General features: G+C 45.6%; 1 protein-coding gene across 1 annotated transcript in view; it reads right to left on the reverse strand.

Annotated features, from left to right (window-relative positions):
- Positions 1-12,125, reverse strand: part of LOC127528894 (CAP-Gly domain-containing linker protein 3-like) — a 32,593-nt gene that overhangs the window by 13,366 nt on the left and 7,102 nt on the right. Inside the window, exons 3-4 of the mRNA XM_051930470.1 lie at positions 10,049-10,191; positions 1,084-1,217 (exon numbers count right to left, since the gene is read on the reverse strand). Coding sequence (XP_051786430.1) covers positions 1,084-1,217; positions 10,049-10,191 — 277 coding nt within the window. The remainder of the gene's footprint in view (positions 1-1,083; positions 1,218-10,048; positions 10,192-12,125) is intronic.

Genomic DNA, 12,125 nt, shown 5'->3' on the forward strand with positions numbered 1-12,125 from the left:
GAATACTTATGTACATGGGATTTCTCAGTTTTTTTATTTTTAATAAATTTGCAAAAATCTCAAGTAAACTTTTTTCACATTGTCATTATGGGGTGTTGTGTGTAGAATTCTGAGGAAAGAAATGAAAATAATCCATTTTAGAATAAAGCTGTAACATAACAAAATGTGGAAAAAGTGATGTGCTGTGAATACTTTCTGGATGCACTGTATAAGACATTTAGAAATATTTCTGCTTTTGCTACAGATTTAAATGCTTAATTCTCTTTTGTTGATTTCATCATATTTTGCCCTTTCTCTGTGTAGTTTTTACCCTTTGTTATATCTTATTAATGAGAATTAAAAATGAGCAGAGCAGACACCCCGGCAAACAACACTTTATAAGCAAAGGCTGCAAGTACTTTAGCATCAGATTCACTAATTAGTAAATAATGGATTAATTAAACAATTAGAACACCTAGAAAAGTAGAATGAAAATCAAGATGAAAATATTGTTAAAAAGAAAAAAATACATTATTTCCACTGCGGTGGGTTGGCACCCTGCCCAGGATTGGTTCCTGCCTTGTGCCCTGTGTTGGCTGGGATTGGCTCCAGCAGACCCCCGTGACCGTGTGTTCGGATTCAGCGGGTTGGAAAATGGATGGATGGATGGACATTATTCCCATATAACGTCTTGGTACATTTAACCAAATTTAGTTTTCTAATTTCTATATTGTTCCCAAAACACAGAACTTGGGAAATAGAAGTTCACTTAATTAGCCCAGGAGTCCAATTTAAAACAGAAGATGATTGGAACAAAAACCTGCAGCCACAGTGGGCTACCAGGACCGAAGTTGAGAAACACTGATTTGAACCATCTTTCAAGTATACGGGGTGGCCACCCCAAACCTTTTCCGAGGTATCTGTGTAATTATTTCACACTTTGTTACTGTTAGATCAAGACATAGCGCGCCATTCCAGCTGGCGTTGTTCCCCTGCCTTACCGGCCATTTCTGAAGTCTCTGGGGATTTCCCAGTTTCTAGTGGTTTATGCTCTGCTCCCCACACAACCCGGAACTGCTGCCCAAGGTCGGCTTGGCTACTCACAGGGGATGTCTAGTTCCACGCCGACATAAATCTCCTTGCTGTTTATGCTCTCCAGCTGTCCTATGAAGCGCACCACTCCTTTCCGTCCTCTTCCCAGCACCACACGCTCGCCCAGCTTTAGCAAAGGCTTCTTTCTTTAAATAAATTAATAAAAAAAGAGAAAATCTGCGAAGGAGTGCCACAATTTCAAAATAAATGGACATTTCACTTGAAAAAAGAAAACCACACAATACACCTAAACCAAAGAGAAAATCCATTGATATTTCTTGATGGTTTCGTTACAGCGCCCTCTAGGGGGTAACTAGGGCTGCTTCTGTCTCTTTGCCAGGCTGTTGGATCCTTAAACACCAGAAAAGGCCATTCAGCTCGTCGTCTGTCAGGCCCTGCTTGCCTAATGTACTTAGAACATCGTCACTTTGATGCCAAAGTGGCGCTTTTTGGAGGTGTTAGTGCCACCCTGTCCACATCTCAGGCCCTGTACTGACCAGTGTAGGCTGTTAAAGTTATAAAGATAATTTAAAGATGAAGATTTTGTGTTTTCTCCACTCACCAATGTATACTGCTCAAAAAAAATTAAAAGAACACTTATTAATGAGAGTATAGCATCAAGTCAATGAAACTTCTGGGCTATTAATGTGGTCAGTTAAGTAGCAGAGGGGCTTGTTCATCAGTTTCAGCTGCTTTGGTGCACTAGAGGGGCAACAATGAGACGACCCCCCCCCAAACAGGAATGAATGGTTTAACAGCTGGAGGCCTCATCCTCATCTGTTTTGTCACTCAGTTTGCATTTGGCTACGGTCAGGGTCACTACTGGTAGCATGAGGCCATACCTGGACCCTACAGAGCTGGCACAGGTAGTCCAACTTCTCCGGGATGGCACATCAATACGTGCCATTGCCAGAAGGTTTGCTGTGTCTCCCAGCACATTCTCAAGGGCATGGAGGAGATTCCAGGAGACAGGCAGTTACTCTAGGAGAGCTGGACAGGGCCCCTCGTAGAAGGTCTTTAACCCATCAGCAGGACCCACCGGTATGTGCTTCTTTGGGCAAGGAGGAACAGGATGAGCACTTGCAGAGCCTACAAAATGACCTCCAGCAGGCAGGCCACTGGTATGAATGTCTCTGACCAAACAATCAGAAACAGACTTCATGAGGGTGGCCTGAGGACCCGACGTCCTCTAGTGGGCCCTGTGTTCACTGCCCGTCCGGCACCGTGGAGCTCGATTGGCATTTGCCATAGGATACCAGAATTGACAGGTCCACCACTGGCGCCCTGTGCTTTCCACATATGAGAGCAGGTTGATGGTGGGTCAGTGATGGTCTGGGGAGGTATATCCATGGAGCGATGCACAGACCTCTACAGGCTAAACAATGGCACCTTGACTGCCATTAGGTTTCGTGATTTAATCCTTGGACCCACTGTCAGACCCTATGCTGGTGCAGTGGCTCCTGGGTTCCTCCTGGTGCACGACAATGCCCAGGCTTATGTGGCGAGAGGATGAAGGAATTGATACCATTGACTGGCCCCCACACTTACTCGCCTGACCTCAATCCAATAGAACACCTCTTAGTGGGACATTATGTTTTGGTCCATCCGACAACGCCAGGTGGTACCTCAGCCTGTCCAGGAGCTCAGTGATGCTCTGGTCCAGATCTGGGAGGAGATCTCCCAGGACACCATCCGTCGTCTCATTAGGAACATGCCCCCTGATGTTGTCAGGCATGCATACAAGCACGTGGGGGCCATACAAACTACGATTTGGAGTTGCTGCAATGAAATTTTAGCCAAATGGACTCGCCTGCCTGACGCATCATTTTTTTCCCTTTGATTTTCAGGGTGTCTTTGAATTCAGCCCTCTGTAGGTTGATCATTTTCATTTCCATCACACGATGTGCCATCCTTTTGTTCCTAACACATTACCTAGTCCATAGTAGTAGAGATATCCGTTGAGATCTGATGTGTTTTCAAAATGTTCCTTTCATTTTTTTTGAGCAGTTTATTTGTTATACAGAATTTCTACTCTATTTGAGGTGACCTTTTGTGGATAACGTGACTTCATCAGGCTGTGACCCTTAGACACTCACTGGGGTGGTTTGCAGTCGAGTGTGAGGTGGCTGGAATAAAGATCAGCATCTTCAAGTCCGAGGTCATGGTTTCCAGCCAGAAAAGGGTAGAGTGCCTTCTCCGGGTTGGGGATGAGGAGCCACCTCAGGTGGAAGAATCCTGTTCATGAGTGAGGGGAGTGGGAGATCAACAGGAGGATAAGGGCAGCATTGGCAGTCATGTATACGTTGTATCGGTCAGTCGTGGTGAAGAGAGAGCTGAGCCACAAGACAAAGCTCTTAATTTACTGGTTGATCTACCTTTCTGCCCTCACGTGTTCTAATGATCTCGGGGGAGTAACCAAAAGAACTCGATCACAGATACAAATGGCGGAAATGAGATTCATTTGCAGGGCTCAGCCTTAGAGATGGTGTGAGGAGTGTAGACTTTCAGGAGGAGCTCAATGTACAGTGAAGCACCTGCTCATTTGCATCAAAAGGGGGCAGTTGAGGTGGCTCAGGTTCCTGGTTAGACGCCTCCTTGGGGAGATGTTTCCGGCATGTCCAACCAGGAGGGGATCCTTGGAGAAGGCCCAGGACATGCAGAAATTTCCTTTGTCTCAACTGGAAACTTTGGGCTTCATGGTCCACTTCTCTATGTTAGGACACAGGACATGAGGCGCTGGGAGGGCCAGTGATGTGCCCCAGGAGGAGGCATTCAGTTCTTCACAAATGGAGGAAGTGGTGATCATGAGATTGAACAATGATTTAGTGTAGTGGCAGCATGCGGTACAGTGAGGTCCATGGCTGACCGGCATCTTTTTAAATAAATGATCACCGCACTTGCGTCTTGCTAGGAGGAGGCATGGTAGTATGGCGAGAGCGGTTCCCAGGTAGCAATGCGGGAGTAGATGGCTCCACACTAAGAGCACAGGTGTGGGATCATCCGAGACCCTAATTGGCACAGGGGGGCTGCTGATTGACACAGCTGTGCCACGTCCCCATTTTGAAAGGGGAAGCACGAGTGTGAGGATGAGGAGAAAGGATCGAAAAGAAAAGATAGAATGGAGGTTACTGAGAGAAGAAGGCAGGCGTGAACGAGTGAGCAAAACAGAGCAGGCTTGTGAAAGAGAAGGCAGGCCGCTGGGAGGAGAGCCCCTGGGAAGGAGTGTGTGGCCAACACTCGGGGGGCAGTTGGAAGTGGTCACTTCAGCTCAGCTGTTACAAGGAGCGGGAGTGACCGGGAGTTTGCGTGGCCCGCTGTGGAAGACCAGGAAGGCAGCATTGGTTGAGGAGTCCTGGAAGGAGAGCCCTAGTGTGAGCACCATGGCCGTTGGGGACCCGAGTGTCAGTCCGGTGAGGGAGCCTGTCTGTAGCCATGGGATGGCTGGCAACCGGCCCTGCAGAAGGTCAGCTGAGACTGTCAGTAGGCGACTCCCCTGCTGCAAGGCCCATATGGAAGAAGAAAGAAGAAGGCACTGGGCTTTCAGAAAGGACTCTTCCTGCCAGTGGATTTTAACTTCATTTTAAAGAAGATTTGTTTATTGTGATTTTAACCTCCACCTTTTCACCTGTTTTATGGATTATTTATTTATGAATTTTGAAGCACTGCATTTTCTTTTTTGGACACTAATTTGTTTTTGCAACCTTCCCCTTGCTTTATGTGGTGTCCACATTTGCTCAGCTCATCCCGGTCACAACTATCGATGGTGTCGGGTTCAAGAGGCTCCCAAATGAGAAGAGGGAACCTGGAGCATCACACTGCGACATTGTGAACAAACTGTGATAGTGAGGCTGGACTGAAGTCCATGGAAGAAGCTTCTGATTTACCAGTCGGTCTGCAGTTGATTTTCCTCTCCATGTGGTCACAAGACATACGCAAGTACAAATGGCTGACATTAGGTTTCTGTGTAGAGTTTCAAGGTTCACTCTCTGTGATGGAGTGAGGAGCTCAGCAACAGAGAAGGACTGATGCTACTCTGGGAACAGCTGATGAGGTCTGGATGTGTAGTCGGCATTTCCCTTTGGTGTCTCCTACTGAAGGTACTCAAGATATGGTGCACTGGACACACTGGAAGATTAGACTGGGAGTGTCTGGGAATTCTCTAGGAGGGGATCAATGAAGTTCCTGGAATTCGGTCACTAGTTGTCAAGGCAGCTTAGGGCATTGCTACCTCAACCATCCTCAGGAGAAACATGGTGGATGGGATGATGTTTAATTAAGTATGTCAATGTCAACACATGAATCAGGACAAGATTAATGGGCATCACAGGTAAATTAATGGAATTCATTGTTAAGGAGAAGATTGAGCAGCACAGGGCAAGAGCGGGCAACTGCACAGTCAGCATGGGGTCAGAAGAGGGAGGCCATGTTTTACTAACATGTGGGAATTTCTATGAGGAGGCAACAAAAGGATACGATCAGAGTGGAGCACATGATGTTATTGATCTGGACTTTCAGAAAGCGTTTCAGGGTGATGTGTGCAGATGGCGGAGTGGTGGCTCTGAGGCTAGGGATCTGCACTGGCAATCGGAAGGTTGCCGATTCGAATCCCGTAAATGCCAATAGGGACTCTGCTCTGTTGGGCCCTTGAGCAAGGCGCTTAACCTGCAATTGCTGAGCGCTTTGAGTAGTGAGAAAAGCGCTATATATATGCAAAGAAAAAGGAGTATGGATGCAAAATCGGCTCAGACACAGGAAGCAGAGGGCGATAGTGAGAGGAACCTCATCAGAATTGGGTGATGTTAACAGTGGTGACCAGCAGGGGCCGCTGCTATTTTAAAATATATAGAAATGATTTAGATAGGAATATAAGTAACAAGCTGGTTAAGTTTGAAGACAATATAATAATATCAGATCCATTGAATCATCACAGAGGGACTTGGACAACACACAGGATCAGGCAGATTTGTGGCAGATGACATTTAATGTCAGTAAATGTAAAGAATTACACATAGGAAGTAAAAATGTGAGGTTAGAATACACAATGGGAGGTCTGAAAATCGAGAGTCCACCTCATGAGAAGGATTTTGGAGTCGTAGTGGACTCTAAGCTATCGACTTCCAGACAGTGTCAGAAGCCATTAAGAAGGCTAACAGAGTGTCAGGATATATAGCGCCTTGATTTATGGAGTACAAGTCACAGGAGGTTCTGCTCAAGCTTTATAACACACTGGTGAGGCCTCATCTGGAGTCCTGAGTGCAGTTTTGGTCTCCAGGCTACAAAAAGGACATAGCAGCACAAGAGAAGGTCCAGAGAAGAGCGACTAGGCTGATTCAGGGGCTACAGGGGACGAGTTAGGGGGGAAAGATTAAAAGAGCTGAGCCTTTACAGTTTAAACAAAAGAAGATGAAGAGGAGACCTGACTGAAGTGTTTAAAATTAGGAAGGGAATTAGTCCAGTGGATCGAGACTGTGACTTTAAAATGAGTTCATCAAGGACATGGGGACACAGTTGGAAACTTGTGAAGGGGAAATTTCACACAAACATTAGGAAGTTTTTCTTCATATAGAGAAACACAGACTCATGGAATAAGTGACCAACTAGTGTGGCAGACTGTAAGACTTCAGGGGCTTTCAAAATTCAACTTGATATCATTTTGCAGGAATTAAGTATGTGGGACTGGCGAGTTTTGTTGGCCTGAACTGCCTGCTCTCGTCCCGATTATCCTAATGTTCTAAACGCTCATCCCACTCATTTGTTGAAAGACTGGAATCAACCCTAAGACAAAATGCTGTTCTGTCACAGGTCACATTCACAATCAGCCAGTCCTAGGCTGTTGTTTATTCCACTACAATGTGGAGTCCCCCATTTATAAGAAGTAAGACATGTTAAGAAACTGGAGTTCCTAGAGAAGCCAACCCACACATGGAGAGAATGTGCCATCTCCTCACAGCGCTTAGACTCCCAATTTGAACCCCGGTCTCTGAACAGGAGTGTGGCATGAGTAGTAAGCACTAAAGGGGTCTACTGGCTGATAAAGCTTACAGAAAGTCTGCAGACCCCTTCACTTTCTTCACATTTTGTTTTGCTGTCTTGTGCTAAACTCATTTGAATTATTTTTTTTCCTCCATCAAATGACAATCAGTACCTCAGAATAACAAAGAGAAGAAAACAGGATTTAGCAAATTTGTGTAAATTTATTAAAACGAACAAACTGAAATATCCCAGTGACATAAGCAGTCAGACCCTTTACTTGACACTTCGCTGAAGCTCCACTGGCAGCCATTCCAGCCTGCAGTCTTCTTCGGTTTGACGTGATAAGCTTCACTCACCTGGATTTGGAGATTTTCCACCATCCTTCTCTGCAGATCCTCTCAAGCTCCGTCAGGCTGGATGGAGACTTTCGGTGGGCAGTCGTTTTCAGGTCTCTCCGGGGATGTTTGAGTAAGTAATATGATCGTTATAATTTGTTCCTAACCCTCACCTATTCGGTTTCTCTTCTTGGTACTCAAATGTGGCACTTGATGCCACTGCCCACCTGCCAAGTTGTTTTGCCTGCCAAAGGTAAAGTCATCCCTGATGGAGGATCACAGGAATCATCAGAGGTCCTTTCATCGGATTGGCTGGCCCAGCTGTGGAATGGCCAATAGGGGGAGGTTGCTTGATGCCCAATGTCTCCAGGACTCTGAACAAATCCAAATCATACTATAGGATATCATGTACTGTTAAATTCTGCTCCGTACTTGTACTATTTCTATTATATTGTATTGAGGATTACTTGTGTTCTGTTCTGTGTATTGTATTGTATTGACCCCCTTCTTTTGACACCCACTGCACGCCCAACCTACCTGGAAAGGGGTCTCTCTTTGAACTGCCTTTCCCAAGGTTTCTTCCATTTTTTTTCCTTCTAGGGTTTTTTTTGGGGGGGAGTTTTTCCTCATCTTCTTAGAGAGTCAAGGCTGGGGGGGCTGTCAAGAGGCAGGGCCTGTTAAAGCCCATTGCGGCACTTGTTGTGTGATTTGGGGCCATACAAAAATAAATTGTATTGTATTGTATTGTATTGTATGTTTGATTGGGTTCAAGTCTGGACTCTGGGTGGGCCACTCAAAGACATTGACAGAGCTGTCCCTTAGTCACTCCTGCCTTGTCCTACTTGTTGAAGTTGAGCATTTGGCCCAGTCTGAGGTCTAGAGATCTCCGGTGCAGGTTTTCATTAAGGATGTCTCTGAACTTTGAACTTTGCTCAATTCAGCTTTTTCCGGACCTCATCTACACTCTCAGTCCCTGCTGTGGACTCATGTTGTACCCGCCATGCTTCACTGTCGACTGGTATTACACAGGTGATGAGCGCTGCCCAGTTTCCTCCAGACAGGACACTAATCCTGGGTTCATCAGAACAGAAAGTCTTATCTTCCCAGTTTGTGAGTCCTTAACTCTTTGAAGGCTGAATATTTTTTTCCAAAAAATGCAGTTTTCTGAAAAGCACTCAAAGCAAGAGTCTCACACATAAATCAACATAAAATATCAGTTGCTGGGTGCGGTAGTCTCCAGTTCACAGTCTTGTGGCGCAATCCACTCACGGGCAGCATGACGGCTGGCAGCCAGGCTGTCTTTGCATAATGGGGGGGTCGCAGTGCAGTGCAATCTGGTTTGTACCTCATCTCATTATGAGTGCCGGACTTCATCAACACAAAACGTGTATTTAGCTGGAGATTAATCAGCTGATGCCGGTACCTCGCTTTCGTTTTCGATATCGATCTCCAGATCACTTGTATGAAAATTGGAGTCCGACAAGTCACAGTCCAATTCAGTGATAATGTGCAAAACATCATCCATGGAGTATTTTGTTTTGTGCATTCTGTTCAATCTCTTGCTAGATGTCATTCTTGTCGTTGTTTGCACTTTACTACTCCCGCAAGTGCAGAGAATCTCGGTCAAACCAACGAAGCTAACGTTCCTTCTAGCAAAGACAGTCAAACTAAAACATTGTGTCAAATTTTGTCACCATTTGCAGTTGCTTACTGCTCTCAACCCCTCCTTGCTGACAAAAGTCGACATCCGCCCTGAAAGAGTTAAAATACCTCATTTGCCAACTCCAAGTAGGCTTCTATGACTCTTTTACTGAGGAGAGGCTTCTATCAGGCCACTCTGTCATGAAGCCCAGATCAATGGAGTGTTACAGTGGGAGTCGTCCTTCTGGAAGTTCACACAGGTTCTCTGGAGCTCAAAGTGGCCATCAGGCTCTTGGTCAGACCTCTAATCAAGGCCTTTCTCCCACAATTGCTCAGTTTGGATGGTCAGCTCCAGGAAGAGTTGTGGTTGTTCCATTTAAGAATTATTGAGGTCACTGTACACTCTTCAGTGCTGCCAGGTATTTTTTGTAGCCTTCCCCAGATGTGTGGCTCATCATAATCCCATCTCTCAACTCTGTCGGCAGCTCCTTCAACCTCATGACTTGGTGTTTGCCCAACTGTGGGGACCCCTTATAGTCAGCAGTGTGCCTTTCCTAATCAGTCCAATCAATCGACTTGACCACAAGGGGGACTCCAAACGAGGTGTAGAAACATCTCCATCATGCACAATAGAGTGGGACACAACTGAGTCAAAATTCAGTTCTCATCGCTAAGGGTATGAAGACTTGTTCTGATGTCATATTTCAGTTTAGATTTTTAATACATTTACACACATTTCAAAAATGCTGTTTTTTCTTTAATATTCTGAGGTATTGAGCGTTGCTTGATGAAGAAAAATTGAATGTGAAAAAGATGGAGGAGTCTGAATATTTCCTGAAGGCGCTGTGAATAAATCAAACTTGAATGAATGCTAACTTTTCACCTGGCATGTGCCAATGCCTCTCCTCGTAACCCAAAGAACTACAAAATGCAAACGTTGTGAAGAAAGTGAAATCCCTTGTGACACTGAAGACGATCTGGGGGCCCTGATGGAGACTCGTTGGAAGTGTTGCTAGAATGGAGCTTACCTTTCTGCATATTGCCCACCGATGTCCTTCAGCGGACCCTCTGCCCTGCCAGGAGCCTCTACGCCAGCCTGCTCTGCTTCACTCCCAAGGCCCATTTCTTCTGCCACCTCTTCTGTAGTGAAGTCCTCCGCACCACTCGGGCCCTTCGGCAAACAAAGCAAGTTAGAAAAGGCTGGCGTGGCGTAACATTCTGGGGCGTAGTTAGTTGCTTAGAAAGTTGGCACATTTTCATTTCTTTTTAACTTTATCAAAGAGACGGGTATCACGTTGCAACATTTTTCAAAACAAAAGTGATAAGAAAATGTAAGATGTTGTAATGGAAGGCTGGGATGGACTGGCTTCCTACAATGAGGATGGCTGGTGGTCCCTTTCCTGGCCATGACAGGAAGTGCAGGGAAAATGCATTTACTCAATCAAAGCACTAGGTGGCAGTGTCTCCTTACTGGATCACCCATGTACACACCCCTGTGGGGCAACCTGGGAACTGTAATGCTGGGTGCCATGGTTGCCGCCAGAGCGAGTTGCCAAGACTAGATGTTCATATCTAGAGGGGCTTCAACCTGACCCAGAAGTGCTTCCCCTGTGCAATGTCATGGCACCAGAAGGATTCCCAGCTTGAGGAGCCATCTCACCTCACTCATGGAGTTGGAGTCGGCAGAGGAGGAGGAGGAGGGCAAAGCTGATCTGGGTGGTAACTTTAATTCTTTTAGGGTTGATTATTTTTTTAATTTTCTCCCAGGGCTGAATATTTTTCCCATAAACACAGTCTTTTGAAATGCATACAAAGCAATACAGTAGTTTCTCAGATAGATCAACATGAAATGTCCATTGCTGTGTGCAGTGCACTGTCACAACATGTTAGCCGTCTCTGGCAGCAGCGGCGGATGGGCAGCGGCGGCGGTCGCAGTGCGACACAACAACAAGCACCTGAACTAGTGACACCAGTCTAACACATACTGCATAAGGGCAGCTTGGCGGCGACAATACAATGCAATCTTGCCTCTTGTCATTGTAAGTGGTGGTCCTCCCAGGCAAACGTTACCATAGGTGTATCTCCTACACAAACATGTTCAGCACCACGATCAGGTGATGCTTGATCACTAGATGAAAATCGGAGTCCGACAACTCAGAGTCCAATTTGAAATAATAAAACATACGCAAAACATCATCCACTGAGTTTTTGCTTTGTGCATTCGCTTTGCTCTCTTGCCACGCGTCGATGCCTTTTTTGCCGTTGTTTGCTCGTCGCCACTCACACTCACGCAGGGATTCGATGTCAAGTCAATGAGTCTAAAATTCCTCCAAGCAAAGAGAGTCTACCCTTACCATAACGCAGAGTGTTTTTGGATGTTTACTGCTGATTATTGCCCATACCCACCTTGTCGACATCTGCCCTAAAAGAGTTAAAATGAGTTTAATACCAACATGGGGCAAAGGTGGAAGCTTGTTTAATGGAAATTTCACACAAATGTTAGGAAGTTGCAGTCAATTCTTGTTATCCGCCAGAGTTACGCTCCTGAAAACCCCTGTGGACACAGAAAATGTGGGTACTGAAGCATTGATCCTATGGGAAAAATGGGGTTAGGTTCCTGTAGGATGCCAGCTTTGGGGTGAGATGGGGTCGGGCAGATGTGTTGGCCCTCCTTCTGCAGGTTCATCTATGGAAACCTTGTTATGACTTTCTTTTCCTCTATAGTCAGTGGAGGTGATTGCTGGGAGGAGAGTGGGAGGGAATTGTGCTCACTCGATTCTGTTTGTTCCTTTTTGGTTTCTATCTGAAATCACTTCCTGGACTTTTGGTATTCTTTTGGGATCAAAGGAGACCTTTTCATTCCCTTTTGTAACATTGCATATCTACTGGAACGTTTAAAAAAGTGTAAACAGTTCCTTTGTCATCTTTGTGTATCATTGCTGTTTGAATGCAGCTGTCTGATTTAAACGTATGACGCTCATTTTGGATTATTGTTTTACTGCCACTTTTGTTTTTCCACCTCAAGACATGGCTGTGTTCCTCACTGACTTCTAGTTTCTGACTGGTCATAAACCACAAGATGCCAGAAATTTAATCCATGCAGGG

This window comes from Erpetoichthys calabaricus, chromosome 8, assembly GCF_900747795.2.
Source record: "Erpetoichthys calabaricus chromosome 8, fErpCal1.3, whole genome shotgun sequence".
In the NCBI taxonomy this organism is placed as follows: Eukaryota; Metazoa; Chordata; class Cladistia; order Polypteriformes; family Polypteridae; genus Erpetoichthys; species Erpetoichthys calabaricus.